This window comes from Lasiosphaeria miniovina, assembly GCF_030549165.1.
Source record: "Lasiosphaeria miniovina strain SMH2392-1A chromosome Unknown B0T26scaffold_2, whole genome shotgun sequence".
In the NCBI taxonomy this organism is placed as follows: domain Eukaryota; kingdom Fungi; phylum Ascomycota; class Sordariomycetes; order Sordariales; family Lasiosphaeriaceae; genus Lasiosphaeria; species Lasiosphaeria miniovina.
The window spans coordinates 5,426,318-5,449,167 of NW_026848221.1; the positions used below are offsets into that span (position 1 = coordinate 5,426,318).

Genomic DNA, 22,850 nt, shown 5'->3' on the forward strand with positions numbered 1-22,850 from the left:
TACCCGAAATCGGCTCGGGCCGGGCAGGTTGGCGGGCGGGTGTCTGGGCCCGTGCTAGCCGCGTAGTGGGGGACGGGGTTCCCAAGCAAGCAGAGAGAAAAGGGGAGATGGAATTTCAAAAACAAGAATGAGGGACCGCCTTTTAGCCCCACTTTGAACGTCACTCGGAAACCACGTTTGTTTTGTTTCCCCCTTTTTTCCCTTTCCTTTGTGAGTTGGTAGTTCCCTTCTTGCCAATGCTATACCTAAGGTACCCTTTCGAGTGGAAGTGGGTATCCGTCACGCCGTCGCGTCGAGGGTGCAATGCCGTGCTGGACGGGGGCTGCACTATTCTGCCCTCTGTCTCCGCCCGGCTGTTTGTCCCAACTGCTGGCAGCTAAGCCAACTGGGCAGCTAAGGCGACCAGGACGGCCATATATCCATAGATGTAGTGGTGATCCACCTTCTTTGCGGCGGCCAAGGCAACGAGGGCGAACATCACGGTGGAGCCTACAATGAGGCCGAAGTACCCGGCCCTGGTGAGCCCGCACAGGAGCATCACGCCGATGGGGACCGCGAGCAGCATTATGGCTAGGAGGCTTTCCGATATGCCCAAAACCGTGATGACAACGTCTTCGCTGAGCAACCCCAACCTTGAGCCGCCTTCTTGGACAGAAAACCTACTCTGTATGGCTTGTTAGTTCGAGCGCTGGTGAGGGGATGCCGTCCTGCTCTGCTTACCATAAGCCATGCGTGAAAGGAGCTGTACAAAAGTCGCGTTATCCATGGGTGGAATGGCTTCACAACGGTTCCGAAGTCGTCGGGCGCTTTCATATATCCGTACGCGTCTTCGTTCTCGAACATCCCTTGTCCCATCAAGTCCAGCATGAAGTTCTTGGCCTGGGGTCGCGGGACCGAGTGGAGTTGTTGCATCTCTCGATACTGAGACACTACCTTATCTGTTTGCGTCCAAGTGTTAGCTCACAGAACTCTAACTGGATCCAGGGCCCGAGTGTGTGTGTGCGTACGGTACTCCGCCCTCGCTTCAAATAACTCGGCTATGAGGACGTCATAGTGACTCATGACTTCAGGGCGATTGGGAAGTCTCAGTTGGTACTTTGTCAGTCGCCGCAGCTTGTCGCTATTGGCTTTCTCGTATTGTCGAACCTCTTCGTCCAACGCGGCCACCCGCGAGCCGTAGTAACGCACGAGCTTCCAATCGACAGGTTCGAAACGCCGAATGATCTTCGTGTTGTTGGACTCCCATTGTATGGCCGCTATTCGGGGCGTGCCGAGTGGGTGGTGGAGATCTAAGTCCGAGTTAGCTTCAGATCTAGGTTGGTGTGGCGATTAGAGCTTCATACAATTCTCAGGGAAGTCGCAGCCTCTCCAGAATGTTTCAGGATCAATATCGGCTAACTCATTAGAATTGGTTCCCTCTGTTCTGTTTACGAGTGTTACTCACAGGTCTCGTTCGTTTGGAACTCTGCTGTCGCTGAGGAATCCACCCCTTGGCTGGACCCCTCTTCTGCTGCGCTGGAGTCGGTGGCGAAGGTTGCCATGGCGAACAGGCGGTGTTGGTTTCCGGTGCGGCGGCTGCCTTTGCGTTTCGACTTCCACCAGACTCCGCCGAGGGGCAGGTCTTATAGATCATCTTCTCTCTCCCGTCCACCGGGCAAGACTTTTTCGTTGCACTCTTCTATCCTCGACATCACCAAGCCCCTTTGCAGCCTAACCATGAGCTGTCCGTACATGAAAAGGAAGATGTCGACCACAGATGGCCTTTCGAAGCAAAAAGGGTGTGAGGCATCGTATGCTTATGGGCTGGACACCGTGCAGTGCATATTCGACAGCCTCGGATAGAATCGTTATGGGTGAATGGCAAACAGCGGTGTCTGTTCACTCGGGTAACGAAGGTGGCTGCGCCTCCGTCTTCTGCAGCTCCTCGAAGCAGACTAGACCATGAGTCAAAAGTAGGAAATACAAATCGGCCAGTGGCAGGGCAGCAATTGTGCCGATAATTTTTGCAAATGAGTGAGAGCCTTACACGAGGAGGCTCTTTTATCCTTGGTTTCAATCCAGATGCAGGGTGGCTCAATTGTTACCACTAGTTCATTGGCTCAAAAGAACAACCGGCTGGCGAGTTGCTGGAATCTGGGCACAGGAGCCTTTTCTGCCCAACCAAGGCGAATAGGGGGTCCGGGGGCGGAAAAGGCTTCACCGATACTTTACCACCCGGGAATCCAAGATCGGATACGGGACAGCTTGGTTAAATGGGCAGAGGAGACGTCATACAGAGCCTCAATCTCCGTCAGTTGGAGAGGCTGGGCAAAAAGACACCTTCGGGCTTGGGCCAGGTCTTGCGTGTGCCACTTCCCGGCCTTCCTTGAGCAATTCGAACTAGGTAGTGATATCCAAGGCAGCAAGAGCACGGGAGCCTTCCCAGACACACCCGAGGCTGCTGCTTGAGATTGAGGACGTCCTACCACTTTTCGTCCGACCGGTTTTTTTCGGGGAAAGAGCCTTTGTGTGCCACCTCCGACAGGAAGCGGGATAAAAACATGACGCAGATTCTCGATGGGAAGGGACAAAGCACGGATGGGGATACTTGCTACAGCTTCCCGTGGGCAGGCGATCGGTGTATATCGGTCGTGAAGGCTGTGTCCAGATTTCTTGTTAGGCCACGAAACCGAGCGAGGCGTGGAAGAGCCCTCCTTTAGACCTGAACAGTCCATCTGAGATCAGCTTGCTTCCAGCTCCTCCGATCCCCCTTGGGAGATGGTGGGCCAACAGGCTAGCGTAGGTAGTTCCAAGGACAGCGACGGATGGGGGCTGGTAAAGCCTTTCGGGGCGTGTATGGTGGCCGGCAGTGAGCTGCTGTTTCCCCGCTCGATACATGGAGATTACATAGGTTTGGGTGGACTGTGTCAACGTTATCGTAATTGCAACTCCCTGATTTGGCATGACAACCCAAGGTTTTTTATTTATTTGTATCGCACACTTGGCTTGACGCTCCGTCAAAGCGGATTCCGGTGTGCTTCAGGTGACAGGTAGACAATGTAGACTTGGAAGGGACGAAACGGCTTGATCAATCTCGCAGACCCTCAAAGCTGAGCTGCAGGGGGGAAACTGGGAAATGTGTCTGGTTGTGCCATGATCCCTGCCTCGGTAAACAATGTCTCGGGGGCATCCAAATCACATCGAAAAAAGAAAAAAGAAAAGTCCTCGTTGGAGGGGTCCTCCAGCGATATTTGGCATCACCCAATTCACTCGAAAATATATTTGCGGACCTTTAGATCTTGTCGAAAAGAAGGATTCGTTTACGGGCCCACCTTTCCTACCATCTGCATGGCCTGCACATTCCAACCACCTTCCCTAAGCAGCTGTCGAATGCCCGCGCCTATCCGTACCTTACCTTCATACATTACCAATTACTAGCATATCCATGGTTATTAATATCCAAGCATCCAAGCCCCTTCCAAACTGTCCAGTACTAATACGAGCACCTCCCCAACTCTCACACACTCCCCCGTGTTTTTTGCTCCCGTCCTCGCTCCTCCGCATTAATCACTAGTCAACTTCCTTCCATTCTTCTTTCACTTGCGCTGCTTCCTGCGCATTTTTAGTGCGTTTAATTTAACTGTCAGGTTCTCAGCTTTTTTGGTTGCGCTCAGAATCGATACGGCGAGTGGGAAAAGCGCGAAGCCGTGCAGCAATTCTCTCACCTATACCCGTTCACCGTCGCTCTCCCGTTTGTCGGCACTCTCTCTCTCTCTCTCTCTCTCTCTCTCTCTCTCTCTCTCTCTCTCTCTCTCTCTCTCTCTCTCTCTCTCTCTCTCTCTCTCTCCTCTTCTCTCTCTCTCCCCTTCTTCGTCAACCCCCCCTCCCCCCTAACGTATTGGATGGGGTAACTACACGCATGGCGGCCACATTACCCTCCTTGGGTACCCATCGTCCAGCAACCATGGGGAGAAACAGTCAGCCAAGATGAACCACACTCACATGCATGACCCAAAGCTGGCGAGTGATATCCTCATCCCCCCAATCAAATCATCGAATTTTCGGGTTTCTCAATGTCATGATAATGCAAGTCTCCAGGCTCCTCCATGGGGCCCGCGCACGCTCACATGTGGGGAATCACCTCATGGGAAGTCCCCACAAATTAGCCCTGAGTTGGCCTGAGCGCCCTCGTCCATGCCCCCCGCATTCTCATGTGGGGCTCCTGTTCCCCCCCACGGACCGGCACCAGCAGGGTGGACAAGAGACGAATTGACCATTGCGGTGCGTACCTTAGGCCTATGGCTCGGCACCAGTCAAACCTACCTGCAAACTTACCGAATATAGGTAATCAAACGCTTTTCTTCGTGTCGCTAACGTTTTTTTTTTTCAGAGTGATGATTTGCTGAAACTATCTTGGCTTACGCGGTAGTTTCTCTGGTGCCGAGCCAAAGAAGGCCTGGGGACGGACACGGCAGCATTAGATCCGTTAGACTGGGAAGTTACCACCATGACATTGCATGTCGCAGCATCCGTTGGACTGGAAATGGAAGCTGCCGCCATTCCGCACAATACATGCTGTACGTCAAGTGACATGGTACAAGAAAGATGGAAAAGGCCACACAGCGAGAAAATAAAGTATGGCTTGGAAGCTTACTCTCGGTCTCGAGAATGTGTTCTCTCAAGGGTTTTGAGGGCCGTCAAGGATGCATGCAGAGGTGCCCTCAAGGATTGAAGCCCTGTATCCGACACTGGTAAAGCCAAGCGCGGCTGTCCTAGCGGTGGCATAGGTACGGTTCCCCAACTGATGGTTCGACAAACGCAAAGGAGGTAGGCAAGAAGGGCCTCGATCCCGATTCAGGCCATTGGGGATAATGGCAACTTGTTGCAAGGGCGAGACGCTGCTAGCCAAGCAGTCTGAGCCACCAGATCCGGGACCGGGAGGCGGGAGGATGAGGTCCCACTCTTGGTACCTCCTTGCTTGCGGCCTCAGGAACGCGTTTATCTTCTTGTTATGCCCAACGTCCACGCCACCGTGCCGAGACCGGTCATTGTTTGAAGTGGGCAGGTCTGAAGTAGCCAATGGCCAAGCAGACGGGTGCCCGTGCAAACTGACTCCAAAACGTTAGTGGCATTGCGGAGGGTAGTCGGACGAGCCGAGCAAGCGGGAAAGAACGTAATCCCAGTGGTCTTCTCATGATTTGCCAGATTCGGCCCTGTGTGTCGGGGGAAGCAACTAAAGATTGCCATTGACGTATCCAGGCCAGGGCAATAGCCCTTGGAGAGGACCTGTCTGTTGTTTGCCCACACACACTCTTACATTTTGACGCGTTGTTGGGGGCCTTTACCAAGTACGTACTTGAGAGGTGCTCCTCTGTTTCTCTATTCTTTCTGCACACGTTCAACTTTCTTTCAACCCCCGACAACATGTCGCCCAGCAATCAAGGGCAGCCGGAGAGCAAGGATCAAAAGAAGGAAAGGAAGGATAAAACTAATAAGTAAAGACCCTGCATCGGCTTTCCCAAGATTATCCTAACTCTACCAAGACCTCCGATAAAAATGCGGCCGGCTAGCCGGTTGAGATTTTTCCTCCCTCTCTCGACGCTAAACCCGACGCTAAGTCCTCAGTTCAACGAGACCGATCACGAGGAACCGACAAACGACAGCCAGGCAAACGAAGTTACACAACACCATCAGACGATGGCAAGACTGTGGCCTTGAAAGGCGACGCAAAACGTCATGTAGTTTGGGGAGGTCGAGCCGGAAAGAGATTAGATGTCGCACGCCACGCCAGGCACTACGCGGTCAAGGGGTGGTAAAAATAGTATACTTTGTTTGTTCGTGGTGTTTTGGGGAATGAGGATGGACACAACGTAAACGGGCGCTCTAAACAGTTTCCTGGTAACGTGGAACTGATGCGGCATACCAACGGCTACCACCAAGAATATTTACCAAAATGCACGAAGGCTGTTGTTTACTGGGCCCCATTCGTGATCTCACTGCAACTTCCGTCTCTTTTCCTGCTCATACGTCGCCAAAATACGATTCAGAGGAAGCATTACTGTGCCACCATGTCTTCCAGGGCTTGGATTACACAAAATTTAAAGTCTTGTTTTCGCGTGAAGACACTGGCTTTTCCTACCAGACCAAAACACGATATTCAGGATTTTGTCGTCGCCCTCTTCACGTCAGTTTATTGCCGCATCTTCCACTGCTCGAGTGTCCAATTCCCATCCATAACTCGCCCCCTCTACATCCTACGAACAATATTTTGCATGCAACATTGTTTCCCCGTCTCTGCACCGTATGCCTATTTGGTTGCCCTGGTGCCATGTCCCGCCCGTCAACGGCATCCGTCGCACACTGCACCGTTAGAGGTGTCCGTCTAGCAAATACGGTTACTCTGTACCTCGGGCAGGGCAGCCAACCCGGAAGATACAAGCCATCTAAGCTAGCATCTTAGGTGTTTCCCAACGGGTAGGCAGACGAAATGTAATTCGAATTGCGCTTCAAGCCGGAGAAAGGGCATAGCTGTCATGTTATCCACATGCTTTGAGCGGCCCTAACCTGCATCAACAGCACCACTTCATTCCCAAATAAATGGCGGGTTATCCTTACAGAATGAAAACCTATCTATGGACGGACCAGCGAAACATCCTCGCGGTTCCCGAAAGATGATGCACACAACTCGCTAAGCCCACGCCTATATTCCGCATTGCGGCAGGAAAAGTACAAAAAGTATTAGGCAGTTGCAAATGAAACAAACTCTTCCCCTAGACCTACCCTTTTAGTTTCCAGCATACCACCTCCAGTCCCCGAATTGGGCATCTGCCACTATTCACAGAATCTAGGTCTGCAATTCAGTGTGGCATGGACGCTGAATCTGGTTCCGCTCTGGCCCGGTCGCTGAGTTACAAGTCGAGACGCGAAACCCCGCGCTCTCTGGCGAGGCAGATTTTCTAGCAGCTCCCGTTGTTTTCACGGCGTGTTCACGAGGCCCGGGAGTTTGTTTGTTGAGAGAAAAAAGAAATATGATTGGCGACCCCGCGTCTCAAAAAAACAAAAACAATGTGGCACCTATATGCGTGAAACTCGTCTGGCGAATAGGATTCGAGTCCTGGTTTGGAAGAGTACGTTACCGATTCTTAACGGTTCCATGCGAGCAGCCACTTAGGCACTTACACGTGTGGCAGCTCGTCCGGAACTAAATGCACCCGCCACCTAACAGTGCAGAATTGCGGTGAGAATGATGTTAGGTAGCTTCAAGATATTTAAGCCACCCCAATACCCACCCTGGTAGATCAAGACTACACAGAGAGAAAGGGAGAGAGAGATTGAAGGTGGAGCCATGCCTGATTAATTAAATACGACCAGAGTGCCATGACTTTTGATTGCCCTTGACGTATTTGCCATCTAATTGTATGCCAGCAATCAATTTTGATCGTGGTGCAACTGCGAGAATTATGACCTAAGATTTAACTCGTGATCCACAACGGAAACTCAGACTTGGGTAAGGCATCCGTACCCGGGGGTGAAGTATTATACTCTTATTAATGGGGGCTCTAGAACTATTTGCAAGGTCGGAAGATATTGGGATTCGCTGAAATAGGGAAGCGTATACTATGATGAGCCTCGGTGGGGCCAAATGAAACAAAAAGCTTTCATCCCATGCTTCAATCATTTGTGTTCCAGAATCAGGCACTGACACTACAATATCTCTCAAAATTAATTCGGGGCCAAAGAACAGAAGATACCAGTGGGCGGCTGGAAACGTGGCGTCCATATCTCGCATCGCTCGTGGCCCTCGACGAATGAGACCGGATGCGACTATCGTGTGACTGTGATAGGATTGACCCCTCATCTTAACTCCTAATTTTATGCAATGGTCAATGACGGCACCCAGTGACTTCATAGCTTACATGTCTCATTGCGGCGGGTGAGATCACTTTCCTGGAAATTTGCTTAAAGACAAAACGAAAACAGTGTAGAGGGAATTATGCCATTTCAATGTCCTTGACTTTTCATCGTCCAAGTCAAGGTACCATACATATAACGATTGAAGAGGAGCGCATATTCACTCATGAGTATTCCGCAACGCCCCCTCAGACCTCCTATTTCATCCTCCAACGGCATTTTCACTTTAGACACAACTGTATCTCCTTCTATTGCTTATAGGCAATACTGGTCTCCTGGAGTGCCTGGTTCTCTGCGTAGCATCCTCAGAAACGGTCTCTACATAGTATGCTCGATGATGGCGTCGTTGTGAGTGAGTTTTGATGCGATATAGCTCCCGTGAAGTGTGGAGAAAGGGGGGATCGCTTGGCGTGAAGTGTTTCAAATATCAGGAGGGCAACCTAGAAAGTGTATACAGGAGATGGGAGCATTGTGGAGCTGCGCCGGAGGAATACAAACGGTTGCCAATAACCTTGTTGATATTTTCCACGCTACTGCGGGGTATTAGTTGTCTTGACTCATCGACTATACAAGCACCGAATAGACGACGTTGGAAAATTCGAGGCCAACCAGTCACGGAAGCTCCCCTCCTGGTTCAGCTTTGATCATTTGATGGAATATATATGCCTAACTAGGGCATATCGAGGATCAATCCGGGCAAGACGGAGTCCAGGAGGAGATAGCCCAGCACTCAGAGGGAAGGAAGCCAGGAAGGGCGTAGAGAGACGGCGACCGGTCTTTGATAGGGCCCGCTTAAAGAAGACAGCTCACCTAGATGACCTACAGATGACGAGGTTATAGACTAAGAGCCTATTTGAGAGTCTAGGCCTTCAACAGTCAGCTTCGAGGGATTGCAACATGACCCTAAAAGAAACCGATGAAATGTGATGAGGCTTCCAGAATCTCCTACCTTCGTTCAGATTAAATAGCTAATACAAGTAAAAGGGATAAGACGTGGCTCAAAGCCTGTGTTATTTATCTTTCTCCTTTTTTTCTTCTTTTTCTTTTGTAATCTCCTACCGGTTTGGCGCAAGAAGGCGCCGCAAGCGGGATAAGACGCCCGCAAACCACGGCGTGGCCCAGACGCTCCCCACGATGCGCACAGGAAGCAAAGCCTTGGTGATGGCGTACGCGAGAGCCACCTCTACGACGATCTTGTACTTGCCAGGGGCGCCGCCGCCGCCGCTCTCCAAGTTCCGCAGAACGGCGTCGGCGTCGGCGTCTTCGACGGCGCCGTCGCAACCACCAACTACCGCTACAGCAGCCGTGTCGCCGCCGCCGAACCCGAACCAGCCCTTCCTGGTAAAGTAGCGCTCGAAGCGGCCGACACCCTCGCGCACCACGCCGCCGTAGTGCTCCATGACGTACCCCGTCGGCACCGCGTCCGTGTAGTGGAACAGTCCGAACAGCCCGAGCACCGGCACCACGGCCGTCACCTCGTGCAGGATCAGGAACGCGACCACGTGCGTCACGGGCGCGCCGCGCAGCCGGCTCGTGTATTTCTGGAGCGACGGCGGGAGCCGCGACAGGATGCGCTCGGCTCTGGTTGTTCGAGTGTGCTGCGGTGGCGGCAGCGACGTCGCGTCGGAAGCGCTTTTGCCGCCCCTGCCATTGCCATTACTGCTACTTGAAGTGGTTGTAGTTGTGGTATTAGTGCTGTTGAGGTTGTGAATGCGCCGCGTTTGCAGCTGGAACCGGAATCGAGACTGGCGGCATGGCCGAGGAAAGCGTCGCGGCAGCCCGAGAATGCCGCCGGCGCTGCTCGGTGTCGTCGGGATCCGTCCAGCGAGTTGCTGGGCGCGCATCGTGTGGGAGGTAGATCCTGGATGCCGGACCGAGCCGAGGATGGTGAGATGCGGCGCTCCACGTCCCAGCGCGGATGATGAGCCGGTGGAGATAGAGTAGACCTTAGTCGACGACGAGAACGGGTCAGGAGCTGGAGCCCACATACGGGTTATTGGGGAAGGGGCACGGGCCGGCGGAGCTGCGACATGACACGATTATGGATAATGAATTGAGTCTCTCATATTGTCATAAAATTTGAGTAAGGGGGCTAGACAGAAACAAGCGCCAACCCACACGCATCTGCCTCGGCATTTCTACGACGTATGCACGTAGCCGTAATAGTAGTTCAAAAAGCCACAATACCGGATTTGAGACTGGTGTTTTCACACCAGTCTCAAATCCGGTATAGCGCGCTTTAGTTCACGACGCTTGGCGCATCGCCAGCCGCTCACTGCACTCGGCATTATTTGCTACCGCTCCTTGTCAATGGTTGTCAATGGTTTCCTAACTCGGTCTCAACCAACTTCAAGGGCCTAGAAACGTCACTTGGAGACCGAAGCCCGAGCAGCTGATGGCAAATACTCTTTATTGTCCTGATGCTATCTAACTGAAGTTGTGTCACAAAGATCTTGTTACTGCAGCAGCCAACAACTATCAGCCTCCTGGAATTGTGATGCTTAAATTGCAAGTTGACAGCTTATAGAAGTTTTATAGTTAAGTACATACTTGACTTTTTGCTTCCGTGGTAGATGGGCGAGTAACGTCAAGCTTATTTTCTTTACCTCATTCAATGTACCACGCCGGTTGTGAGACATCTTCGACGAAAGTCCGTATAAACGCCCCACAATTTGGAAGACAAAGAACACGGGAATATATCAAGCACGCGTAGCTCTAAATTTCATGGCTTTCTGGTTATACCAATTACCGGTTGGATTGTCTCAGGTTTCCCTGAAGAGTATATGTCGTTCTTACGCGTCTAACAAGATACAAAGAGCACTGGCTTACTCAAAGACCCAGTTCTCCTGAGCAGACTTCCAGCTAACAACCTCGCCCTCCTTGAACCACAGAGCAATCTCCTTCTTGGCGTTCTCGACGCTGTCGGAGCCGTGGCAGACGTTGCGTCCCATGGAAAGGGCATAGTCTCTGGTTTTTGGGAACAGTGATTAGTGAGGACCAACAAGGAGCGATATGGCGAGATAGAGATGAAGGATTTTAGGGTAGGGTCTAAGACAGTGGGTGAGATCAACTCACCCGCGAATGGTACCCGGGGCAGATGCCAGGGGGTTGGTAGCACCAAGGATGGCTTTAACGACAATGTTAGTTTCTTAAGCTTCGTGTCAAGAGATCGTGGAAAACTCACAGCGGCCGGTCTTAACGGCATCAAGACCCTCCCAGACCATAGCGACGATCGGGCCGCTGTTCATGTCTACAGTAGAGGTTAGCAAGAACCCAAGAATCAGACATGACGGTAAACATACAGGCGATCAGGCCGGGGAAAAAGGCCTTCTCCTTGAGGTCGTCATCTGCGAGGCGGTCAGAAACCTTAGGCTACAGGGGCCTGTTTTGGGGGCCGGGATATCGGGGAACGAACAGTGCTTCTCGAGGTGCTCTTTGCCCGGGGTGACGAGCTTGATGGCAGCCAGCTTGAAGCTATTTCAGACTGTCAGCACAGTGTAATGTATACATTGGCCCCGCCCGTGGTCGGAATTTCGCTCGATGTGCATACCCTCGGGACTCGAAGCGGGAGATGATGGGGCCGACTAGTCCACGCTGCAAGACGTTAGCATGCGATTCTAGAGTGGGCGTCGAAAGGTGGCAGCGTGTTTTTGACATACCTGGACGCCATCGGGCTTGATGGCAATGAAGCTGCCGCCCAAGTTAGTCCATGGCCAGACGAATTGGGCTGTTGTGCCTCGCAAAACAACGGTGTGGGAAAAAAGGACAATGGCGGGGTAATGGAGGGGCACGAATGTGTGCCTGGCGGCGGCGAGGGGCAATCTCACGTCTGCTCGGTGATAGACATTCTGGCGGTTTCTGAATTTGGAGAGACCTGGGGAATAGAGAGAGGTTTTTGGGGAGACGGCGTGCTTGAGATTTGGACTGGTGGAAGATCCTTGGTCGAGCTGAGTTGGTGGGAGAAGACGGAACGGTGGGAGCAAAAGACGAGGGCGATGAGAATGCCGCAGGCGGCGCCCAAAATAAATGTTAGCGGCGGGGTCCAGTTTCGTGCCCGTGTTCGCGTCTCTCGTTGGTCACTTTTCCGCCGCAGCCCTGAGGGCCCGCTCCCGCCGTCCAAAGTTAATAGGTTATGCTCCTCTGGCTTCACCGTCGCCTGGCCATTGGGCATGTCTGCATTCACGTCCAGTGAAATAAGGGCCGGGGCAAGAGGGCACAAGGAGACTCTACAATCGGTGAACAGGACTGTCGTCGTTCAAAGTTGTGTCTGCAGCAAATAGGTAGGTACGACAACAGGACAAGCCACTCCGTGAATTTGATGAGGTCCGTTCGGTTATCTGGCCGAATGGAGAGACCCAGAGCGATAGTAGTAGGGTTATTACAGCACTTCTTCCACTACCTACCAAACACGTAGATGAATACACAACAATGCCGGGTTCTAGGTAGTCTTAGAAGCTGCAACATCCTTTACCCACTTGCAATCGCATCTTGCAGCTGCGTCTCCAGCTTTGCTCTCCCAAACATACTCGTGAATTGATCAAGTGCACAGCGTTGTGGTACCCTCGATCAAAGAGTTATGGTTTTATCCATCAGCTCCTTCGCTAAGAGACCAATTTAATTATGCTTCAATCGGCTGTTATGCGCTAATCGCGAGTCCCGGTTGAAGTGCCGCTTGGTCAGGGGAAAGGTGTCCGAAAGTGAGTGCGCAACCGTCATTTTGGTCGATTCAGTCTAGTGCAGGGGTGCTCCAAGAGACAGCTTTACCTTTGTCCATCGCCCCTCCCCATCGAAACGCAACAGGGCAACCACTCTAGGAACTGCGCGGCCTCGAGACGACTTTACAAGACGAAATCGGAGCGAGTAAAAGCTTCAGTTATTTCCTTAATGAGCTGTATATAGTGGCCAGGCGTCCCTTTCATTGCTTGTTGCTACCTTTTTTGCCGCTGTCTTTCTCTGGCGCATCCAGCGAGGGGCGCCCGACATGCTCGTCTCGAGCCCGCTGTCCGGGAAGTGGACAGCATCTCTCTGTCTGCTGTCCACCCTCTGCACACTATGGACTCCGGCAGGTAGGCAGCTCAAAATGCCAATCTCCCTGCTGCTGTGCACTTTGGATCTGACCTGACACCAATAAGTCTCGGTGAAGGAGCACGACTTTAAGAAGTGCGACCAGTCCGGTTTCTGCAAGCGCAATCGAGTCTTCGCAGACAACGCCGGCGCGTCGAGCTCGTGGGAGTCACCCTACAATATCCTACCCGAGTCCAGATCATTTAAAGACGGCCAATTCCAAGCTATCGTCTTGAAGACCATCAATGCCAAGGGCGACACTGTCCGTCTACCCCTTACCGTCTCGTTCCTCGAATCAGGAACGGCTCGGGTCACGGTCGACGAGGAGAAGAGACAGAACAAGGAAATCGAACTGCGATACGACAGCAAGGTGAGGAAGGAGCGCTACAATGAGGCTGAAGAATGGGTTGTTGTGGGCGGCCTAGGTCTCGACAAGGAGGCTACAGTCGGCTTCGAGGACAAATCGCAGACCACGGTCAAATACGGCCCGTCGTCCGCCTTTGAAGCTGTCATCAAGCTTTCTCCATTTACCATTGACTTCAAGCGAGATGGAGAGAGTCAGATCAAGTTTAACGATCGGGGCTTGTTGAATGTGGAGCACTGGAGGCCTAAGATCGAGCAGCCCGAGACTGAGAAGAAGGAAGGCGAGGGCGATGGGGGAGAAAAGAAGGAAGAGACGACATTGGAAAATAAAGAAGGGAGCAGTTCCAGTGGGGAAGATGAGAGCACTTGGTGGGACGAGAGCTTCGGCGGCAACACCGACACCAAGCCCCGCGGCCCCGAGAGCATTGCGCTCGACATTTCCTTCTCGGGATTTGATCACGTCTACGGTATCCCGTCCCACGCTGGGCCGCTATCCCTCAGGGAGACTCGCGGTGGAGAGGGCAAGTACAGCGAGCCTTATCGGCTCTACAACGCCGATGTTTTCGAATACATCCTCGACAGTCCAATGACGCTGTACGGCGCCATTCCATTCATGCAGGCTCATCGCAAGGGGTCGAGCGTCGGGGTCTTCTGGCTCAACGCAGCCGAGACGTGGATTGACATTATCAAGGCCAAGGACTGGCGGAACCCGCTTTCCCTGGGCGGTAGCTCCAAGACAAGTACCCACACTCACTGGTTTTCGGAAAGCGGTCTTTTGGACGTCTTTGTCTTTCTTGGCCCGACCCCCCAGGACCTCACCAAGAAATACGGCGAGTTGACTGGGTACACGGCCATGCCGCAGGAGTTCGCCCTGGGCTATCACCAGTGCCGCTGGAACTATGTCTCGGACGAGGACGTCAGGGATGTCGACCGCAAGATGGACAAATCCAACCTGCCCTACGATGTCATTTGGCTAGACATCGAGTACACAGACGAGAAGAAGTACTTCACTTGGGACAAGCACACCTTCCCGGACCCTATCGGCATGGGCAAACAACTAGATAACCACGGCCGGAAGCTGGTCACGATTATTGACCCACACATCAAGAACGCCGAAGGCTACCAGGTCGTTACCGAGCTCAAGTCCAAGGAGCACGCGGTGAAGAACAAGGAAGGAAGTATATTCGAGGGCTGGTGCTGGCCGGGTTCGTCTCATTGGATCGACGCCTTTAGCCCTGCTGCTCGGGAGTGGTGGGCGACCCTCTTCAAGTACGATTCTTTCAAGGGCACCATGAAGAACACTTGGATCTGGAACGACATGAACGAGCCCTCCGTGTTCAACGGACCAGAGACGACCATGCCCAAGGATAACATTCACTACGGCGGCTGGGAGCATCGTGACGTGCATAACCTCAATGGAATGACTTTCCACAACGCCACTCATCACGCCGTCAAGTCGCGCGAGCCTGGCGAGCTTCAGCGCCCGTTCGTACTGACTCGGTCTTTCTTTTCCGGGTCTCAACGTGTCGGCGCGATGTGGACTGGTGATAACCAAGCGGCGTGGGACCATCTTCACGCATCTTTCCCCATGATTCTGAGCCAGGGAATTTCTGGTTTCCCCTTTTCTGGCGCGGATGTGGGCGGCTTCTTTGGCAACCCCGAGAAGGACCTCCAGACTCGGTGGTACCAGGCTGGCGCCTTCTATCCCTTCTTCCGCGGCCATGCGCACATTGATTCTCGGCGACGTGAGCCCTACCTGGCTGGCGAGCCGTACACGTCGATCATCGCAGCGGCCCTTCGTCTCCGCTACAGCCTTTTGCCGTCGTGGTACACAGCCTTCCACCAGGCATACGTGGACGGCACGCCTATCATCAAGCCCATGTTCTACACACACCCCGGCGAGGAGGCCGGCTACGACATTGACGACCAGTTCTTCGTCGGCAACACGGGTCTGCTGGCCAAGCCGGTCACTGAGCAGGACAAGGTGACGGCCGAAATCTGGATCCCGGACAACGAGGTGTACTACGACTACTTCACTTACAAGACCATCCCTACGTCGAAGGGGAAGAGGGCGGCCATCGACGCGCCGCTCCAGAAGATTCCGCTTCTTATGCAGGGCGGCCACATCTTTGCGCGTCGCGATCGCCCGCGCCGGTCGAGCTCGCTGATGAAGTGGGACGACTACACGCTCGTCGTCACCATCGGGCGGGATGGCGGCAAGTCGGCCGAGGGCGACCTCTATGTGGACGACGGCGAGTCGTACGACTTTGAGAAGGGGCAGTACATCCACCGCAAGTTCGTGTTGAATGGGGAAGCGACGACCATATCGTCGACCGATGCCGAGAGCCGCGACCCCAGCAGCGTCAAGGAGGGCGACTGGATGAAGAAGATGCACGACGTGAAAGTGGACAGAATCGTGATTGTTGGCGCACCAGCGTCGTGGGCCAAGAAGCAGGCCACGGTAGAGTCAGAGGGCAAGTCCTGGCCGGCGTCGCTGGACTACTCGGCTGCCGCGCACGGGCGGGCGTCGTTTGCGACGGTCAAGAAGGTGGGGGCAAGGATTGGAGCAGACTGGAAGGTTGTGGTCTCTTGAACATGACCATGTCATTTCCGTCTTTTCGGATTGTAGAAAGGAGCGAGGGTTGCAGTGTACATGTTAGTAGTTCCCGGGAAAGAGTACAGGCGGTCTTTCTCGAATGTTTTGTGTAGGCTGTTGTTATGTCCTAAAACAAACCTTCTTTTGTCCGGTCTGAAACTGAAGGAGCAACTACCTAGCCGGTTGTTCTAGAGTCGTGGAGCTTTGTGCTACGAATGCCATGGCCATGAGGTGAGGTGAGGGGAGGTGTGGCAGTGAGACGACATGTTGGTGTTAGGTCATGATTCTAAACTGGCTGCGCCGAATCCATCCATCCTCCCCTCGGCTACCGGCTCAGCACCGGAAACCCCTATTGTGAAGATTCAATTATTTCAACGAGAGATCCAGCTATTTTGGCGTTTTGAACTTCTTTCCGAATGGCAATTGGCTCAGAATCACTTGAGTTCTGAGAGTCTCCTCTATTCTGAGGCGATGCCAAGCTGGCAACCAAAAGGGATGATACCGTTCGCGGTATCCATCCGTTTGTATGTAGTACTTGGTGGGTCATACGAAATACCGGTGAAACATGACAGGAAGGCACAGTCAACGCTGCCCCGGGTTGGCTGTGCCTCGAACGGCAAGTGCAAGGCATCTGCATTGCGTTGCACGCTGTCCGTCCCCGGTCCAACACGTGACGACGACACGGCATCTTTCATGCCCTCCGTCGAGCTAGGAATTGCAGTACTTATAACTTGTGGTACCTAGATCGATCGATCGATCGATCGATCGATCTATCTATCTAGTAGATCGGTTGAGTTGATGGATATGATTGGCGACGGTGTGAAATGGCAGCGCGACACTGCACGAGCGGGTCGGATGATGGCAGTGCCTTCGGTCCGGGGGTGGTGAGGATAGCCGAGCAGTGGGCCTCCAGTCCCGTCTCTGTCTCTCCAACACATCATCATCAGAACCGCAGCAGCTCCTACGAACAATGGACGAACGAGAACTAGCGGCGTTACTAGTGTTGGTGCTCTCCTCGGAGTCCGGTGTTTTGGGATGCTTACTCCTGCGACACCGAAATTCTGGGATCGTCCTTTAGACACCGCGGCGAAGGCGGCGTTGAGAGCGGCCCAGAGCTCCTCCACGTGGTACAGACGAACCTCTTTTTTCTCCGATTGGAGCGTCTGTCTTCTGCACGGCGCGGCCAGGCAGACGGCCTGTCTTCCATCCTTCTACTCGGCACGGCGCTGAGAGATTTGTAACACCGACGGGAGCGTGGACGAATACCCGATCGTTGTCAGCTTTCGGACTACCCGGCCGGTTGGGAGTCCGGGCCGGGTCGAGGCCCGGGTCTGCTATGTAAAGGTATGTATGCAAGTCACCGCAGCCGGGACCCGCGGGGCCTAGCCCCGGCCAACTGGCACCAAATGCCCAGGACGGAAACCAATTGGCCTGCCTCGCCTAACTTGTGGAGGCAGGGCCACATTCGCGGCTCGTCTTGATACAAGTGGTTTCCATCTTGTAGCGTTCAGACCGTCCAAGGGCTTGTGCTTTCCCCATGGCCGACCAACCTGCCGCCCCGGCCGCAGCTCTCTTTTGTTCTACACAACCTTTACTCCCCCCCCAAAAGCCCCAGTTCCTTACCTATCACCTTAATCATCAGCCTCTCAACCGATCAACCCTCAACCAACCAGGTCTTGCTTACATGAAACCATTTCCGAATTGCTATGCCGCCAGACTTAGACTTGCGAAGGAGCAAGCAAATCCGGCCCGAGAATGAGCAAAATGAGTCCTTTTTCGGAACAGTTCAGACTGCGAACGCAGTTGGCGACGTAGTGAATCACCCTACCTGAGATCCTTGCGCCAGCGTCCATCTCGTTTTCTCTCTGGGCTGCCCTCTCTCCCCGTCTTTCTCTTCATCTCTTCTCCTCTCCCTCCCCACGCTTCACTAACTCTTCCAGCTTCATACCTTTCTCTCCCTCCGCGCGCGTGGTCTGGACAGGACAATGACACCGTCCTCGTGTTAATCCTCGTGTTGGTGTTGATGGCTAGCAAGGCGGGCCCGTCTCTACCTTAGCCACTCACCACGATGCTCCCCTTAGCAGCAAGACCAAGAAGAGGTCGTCGATGTGCAGGCCAACTCAGCCCTTCCCGCGAACCATCGTGCGACAAGCCATCCGCCCATGGGTGGGCCGTGGGCTGGAAAGGCCCCTCACAGTATGGGACGTAGGGCATCCCCAGACTGTCTGCTACACATGGGATGAGAAACGAAACTATGGGGCAAGCCCTCCTCAGGGTGGCCCCAATTTAACCCACGCTGGCGAGCGAGAGAAGAACCAGGGGCGCGGGAAAAAACGACGAGAAAGATGTTCTCGAATATACCCACCGGTTCAATAGTTCGTCGGCCTCTCCCTACGGCTTTGTCTTGACATTCTCTCTATATATCTCGGCCAATGTCGCTTCCCACCATCTCAACCCTTTTCCATTCACAACCCGCGACTATCCTTCAGCTTTATTTAAAAGCATTTCCTAACTTTTAATAAGTCTTTCGCGTTCCTTTCGTTATACTCGCTCTCTCTTCATTCCTTTACTCTTTTACTACCTGTTTGTTTCGTTTCCCACGCTCCACCATCTAGCTCTGCCTCCCTTGCCAGAGGCTGTAAGTGCTAGGCATCCACCCACGTAAGCAGAACCATGAAGTCGGTAGCCGGCATCGCCGCGCTGCTCTGCGCCCACATCTCGGGCGCGGCGGCAGCGGGGGTCCTCGCCCCGCGGGCCGACATGATCAACGGCGGCGTGTCGATCGCTGACACCGACATCAAGCTGGTGGCGGCGACGTTCCGAGTGCCAAGCATCCGGGCGCCGCCCAAGACGCCGCCCGGGACGCCGGCCGGCAACACGGACTCGGCGCTGGCCGTCTGGGTCGGCATCGACGGCCTGCAGCTCGCCTGCGCCGGCGCCGTGTGGCTCAAGGGCGGCATCAGCCTCAGCTGGAAGGACGGCAAGCTCGAAGAGCGCCCGAGGCCGTGGATCACCTTCATGTCGCCGCAGGGCATGACGGCCGACAACGGGCTAAACCCCCCCGCGGGCGACCTGAACCTTGACGTGGGCGACCTGATCCGTATCACGGTCACGTCCAAGGCCGCGGACACGGGCGCCGTCTTCTTCGAGAACTTCAAGGCCGGCGCCAACTACAAGGTCGGCGACAAGCCGCTGCACACGGCCTTCTACGACTTCAAGCAGGGCATGAACGGCGGGCGCCTGCTCTGCCGCACCGAGGGCAACGTCATGATCGAGCAGTCGCCCCTCAACGGCTGGATAGGGCCCGACAAGCCCAGGCCGCTGGCCGGCTTCGACCCGATTGTCTTCACCGACATCACCGTCGACACCGACAGCGGCAACCACCAGCGCCTGGATACCGCGCACCCCAGAGACATCAACATTGGCTCTCAGGGTGGCCTCATCGCAACGTGCCAGATCAATCCGGGGGCTGGCGGTGATGTCTTGAAGGCGAACTTGACTTGTGCTCGCCAGTAGGCATTTTGGGTGACCATGTGGAGGGGAAGGGAGGGGGTTGGAGTGGGAGCAGAGTTTGTCCGTATTGGGGGGAGATGGCATTGGGCTCTTTTTACTTAATATCAAGTCTACAATCGGAGTTTAGGAAGGGCGCTTTTGGGTCTTGGTTGCAATTTACATTGAAAACTATGTTCTGAAACTTTGCTTTCTCACAAAGCTGACGGTCCAAACGCCAAATCGTCGTCCCTGCCCTACTTTCTTTCCCCCACAATATCACACAGCATTGCTTACCGAGCCCGCGGCGTCTGACCGGCTTGCTGGGCGGCCCCATGCTCTCTGTCGTGAATTTTGGCTGCCTCTGCTCGCGACCTTTTCCATACGCGAGTTTAACCCCCCGTCCGGGTCTTCCTCCCTCGGAGATTGGCTGATTGAGGCCAGCCTGGCGATGCCGCCGTCCTGTCGTCGGTGTTGGTACACGTCTTGGAAATCCATCCCCGATTCCACAACCGACTTTGCCATGCTGGCCCCTCTGCGGCGCGCCGCCGGACTGGAAACCTGTTGTGGCGGTGTTTCCGGGACCGCGTTCTGATTATACGCTGGGGAGCTATTCACTTGTGACCAGTACATGGGCATGTCGCGCATTCCTCCTGGTTGCACAAATCTTGGGCCTTCTAGACCCATGTCGCACATCTGGTGCATCAGCTCCACGGCAAACCTGTTGTGTCTAGTGAGCCGCAGCAGCTCATTCTGGTAGTTGCTCTTGTGAAAGAAGATGATATTCATCGTGATGCTGTATACCTCGTCGATGGTCTGCACCTCTGAGATGATGCGCGGGGCATAGTCTCGCTTGTTTTGCAGGCAGAATTCTAGCATACGAGACTTGAGTTCTTCGATTTGCGCCTCGGACGTCCCAAAACGAAGCTTTAGGTTAATTGGGTCGGCAAGCCCTTGGCTTCGCCGCTGATTAAGGATGAAGAGCGTGTTCAGGAGGGAATTCGGGGCCTGTACAACGTGGCCTTCCATTTTCTTGAACTCGGTGTAGAGAAGAGAGACCTCGAGGACGTAGTAATCGTCTCCTTTCATCATCGAGCCAGTATTCCCGTAAACGGTGACCCGGTCGCCGACGTCGAACGGGTGTTTGACAAAAACAAAGATGATAGACTAGGAGGCAGTCAGTCACAGATGGGGATCCGGGGTTGTGTGCGAAGTTTGGACTTACTTGCAAAAACTCTTGTGCTGTCGCTTGGAGCAGCCAAGATAGACCTAGAATGACAGTTCCCGTCGAGGTCAAAGCTGCAGCGGCAGAGTTGGAGAGGATGCTGATGAAGACAATGATGACGATGACAAGGATGACGAACATGAACACCTCGTCTAGCTTTTTAATAACCGAATCAAGATCTTTTAGAGATGCCGCAATGGCCTTCTTCTCTAGATGAATCTCGTTGCACACCATTTCGAGCTCTTCCATGGAGATGTCTCCATTGAGGTCTTTATCAAAGACACCAAAGCACGCTTCTGCGTCCTCTGTTGCCGTGAAGGCTGGCTGCAAGTCCTCCATCCTGATCGTCGACTTGTCTGGCTTTACAAAGCTGCGGTAGAAAACTCTTGCAAGTGCATAGCTGGCCGCTGTATTACGGAGCAGCTCCAAAACCACTTTCCGGGGGTGATCACCTTTGAGAATTTTTCTCCCAGTAAAGTCGCCAGCCATGCGAGTCGCGGCGTCTCCAACCTTGCTCAACGCCTGCCGAGCATTTGTTTGGATGGCCTTCATTGGTGTTCGGCTGCCAGTCCCTGGATCAGACGAATCCCAAACGAGATCGTGAACCTCTACACGGCTCTTGGCGTATGAGTATAGAATGACTAGGAATCCAATTTGCATCTGGTTCTCCCTGATCCGGTGCGAATAGGTGCGAAGGTGAAAGGAGGTTGCAATCCATTGGATCAATATCTTTTCGAAGAGGTTCAGCGCGACCAAGACGAACAAGGCGATGATGATTTTGAAGGCGACCCCGATCCAGGCGATATCCGGCAGATTGCCCTCTGGTTCCGAGCTATCGGGGCCTCGGTGAGAGTCGAGTATGGGATGGTATGAGACTAGCACGGACAACATCCAGAGAAACAGGGCCGTGGGAAACTCTAGATGGCCTCCAATGTCTTTCCACTTCTTGTGGCTGCTAGACCCTACTGTGCCAGCGATGAAAGCAACCGTCGCGGGCATGATAGAGGTGACAATTCGGGCCGCCCACAGCGTAAGCCAAATGACCTCGAGCCATATGCCAAACCACAGGAGTTGAACACCGCCCTCGCCGCCCACGGGCTCCGAATCGCTATCGTATGCGAACAAGTCCAGAAAGACGGGGATCAAGATGAGAATGGCTGGCGGGATAGCGTAAAGAATGTAGCGAAGGACGCGGGGGAACTTCCTCAGTGAGGCCCAGAGTTTAGTGAGCCACGTCTTCTTCTGCGTGCCAGACACTGCGGGGGCGGTAGGAGCGGCGGTGTTGAAGGCGTCGCCGCCATCCTCTGAGCTATTTCTCTTACGAGAGCGGCTCGAGTCATCGTGTTCTTGATGAGACACAATGCGCTCGGCGCGCAGAAGTTCTAGATCATCATGCAACCTATTGGCCGCCTCCCTCGAATCAGAAGGACTCAGATTTGACAGGTCCGGAGCTAGCTGGCTAGGGTCGGTCTTCGCTTTGGGGCTCTTGTCGGCTGGGCTTGGGTCTGAAAAGGATGGCATTTGGATGTGTAGCGTTGGCCAGCGCTGGGGCTTTTCTGCCGACGACGACATTGCGATCCACTGGCGGGGCACTTGTAGAAGGAACGCAGTACGGTCAGTTTGGAGGTAAGAGCACCGAAATTCCCGGGTTGCCCGGTCTTGTACTTCAAGCCCCCCATCCCACATCCAGATCCGAGGATGCGATCTGCAGCGTCAACGCCAGCGACCCACAAACATGTGAGAATAAAGTGGGAACTTCCTTTCGTCCAAACCTTGGTCGGGCGTCTTGTGAATCCCCGAACACTACTTGCCAGGTAGCGTTCTCAGCCGGTAGGCAAGCTGCCTAGATGGCAGACTAGGACTCGACGGCGGCCCCTTTATCGATGTCAGAAGAACGACGGAAAGCCGTTTGTGCCTGACGGCGGACGTTTTGCGTTTGACACGCACAAGCAGCACACATTACTAACCTTACATATCTAGTAGGCGCGTTGGCAGACTCTCTGCGCCTGCCATTTTGATGTTCTTACGAACTAGAAGTAATTAGTGTAGTTCTTGATGTAGTCTTTTGACGAGGCCGTGCCTTCCACAGCTGGATCCATCCAACACGGACGGCTCGGTTTCAGCGCACAAGACTGTTTCGTGTCACTAACGGCCGAGTGGGATCAGGGCTGTTGTCTGTTATTCTCGGCGGATGTTTGTTGGGGTTGATGTTGACGGTATCAC

The 22,850-nt window shown here is 53.9% G+C and overlaps 6 protein-coding genes across 6 annotated transcripts; 2 read left to right on the forward strand and 4 right to left on the reverse strand.

Moving 5' to 3' along the window:
* Positions 1-376: 376 nt before the first annotated feature.
* On the reverse strand, positions 377-1,541 carry B0T26DRAFT_748587 (uncharacterized protein; the record flags this gene model as incomplete). Its single annotated transcript, XM_060444983.1, has 5 exons — positions 377-664; positions 721-938; positions 1,008-1,289; positions 1,344-1,394; positions 1,445-1,541. The coding sequence occupies 5 exons, from the start codon at positions 1,539-1,541 to the stop codon at positions 377-379; spliced, it is 936 nt and encodes a 311-aa protein (XP_060301212.1).
* Positions 1,542-8,698: 7,157 nt separating this feature from the next.
* Positions 8,699-10,017, reverse strand: B0T26DRAFT_167981 (uncharacterized protein). Its single transcript, XM_060433545.1, has 2 exons — positions 8,840-10,017; positions 8,699-8,757 (listed from the first exon to the last, which is right to left on the reverse strand). Exon 1 carries the CDS (start codon positions 9,876-9,878, stop codon positions 8,946-8,948), a length of 933 nt encoding a protein of 310 aa, XP_060301213.1. The 5' UTR covers positions 9,879-10,017; the 3' UTR covers positions 8,699-8,757; positions 8,840-8,945.
* A 698-nt stretch (positions 10,018-10,715) lies between these two features.
* B0T26DRAFT_738716 (nucleoside diphosphate kinase) lies at positions 10,716-11,737 on the reverse strand (the record flags this gene model as incomplete). The annotated part of the gene is made up of 8 exons (XM_060443623.1): positions 10,716-10,857; positions 10,966-11,017; positions 11,075-11,140; positions 11,193-11,237; positions 11,306-11,364; positions 11,441-11,484; positions 11,550-11,580; positions 11,718-11,737. 8 exons carry the CDS (start codon positions 11,735-11,737, stop codon positions 10,716-10,718), a joined length of 459 nt encoding a protein of 152 aa, XP_060301214.1.
* Positions 11,738-12,871: 1,134 nt separating this feature from the next.
* B0T26DRAFT_640291 (glycoside hydrolase family 31 protein) lies at positions 12,872-15,910 on the forward strand (the record flags this gene model as incomplete). The annotated part of the gene is made up of 2 exons (XM_060437221.1): positions 12,872-12,956; positions 13,023-15,910. The coding sequence occupies 2 exons, from the start codon at positions 12,872-12,874 to the stop codon at positions 15,908-15,910; spliced, it is 2,973 nt and encodes a 990-aa protein (XP_060301215.1).
* A 2,676-nt stretch (positions 15,911-18,586) lies between these two features.
* Positions 18,587-19,429, forward strand: B0T26DRAFT_672903 (uncharacterized protein; the record flags this gene model as incomplete). The annotated part of the gene is made up of 1 exon (XM_060439526.1): positions 18,587-19,429. One exon carries the CDS (start codon positions 18,587-18,589, stop codon positions 19,427-19,429), a length of 843 nt encoding a protein of 280 aa, XP_060301216.1.
* A 252-nt stretch (positions 19,430-19,681) lies between these two features.
* B0T26DRAFT_637625 (Mechanosensitive ion channel-domain-containing protein) lies at positions 19,682-22,199 on the reverse strand (the record flags this gene model as incomplete). The annotated part of the gene is made up of 2 exons (XM_060436944.1): positions 19,682-20,569; positions 20,628-22,199. 2 exons carry the CDS (start codon positions 22,197-22,199, stop codon positions 19,682-19,684), a joined length of 2,460 nt encoding a protein of 819 aa, XP_060301217.1.
* Between the last annotated feature and the right edge of the window lie 651 nt (positions 22,200-22,850).

Bases quoted from the DNA above. Each gene is read 5' to 3' on its own strand.
- B0T26DRAFT_167981 (XM_060433545.1), bottom strand. From the start codon at position 9,878: ATGTGGGCTCCAGCTCCTGACCCGTTCTCGTCGTCGACTAAGGTCTAC.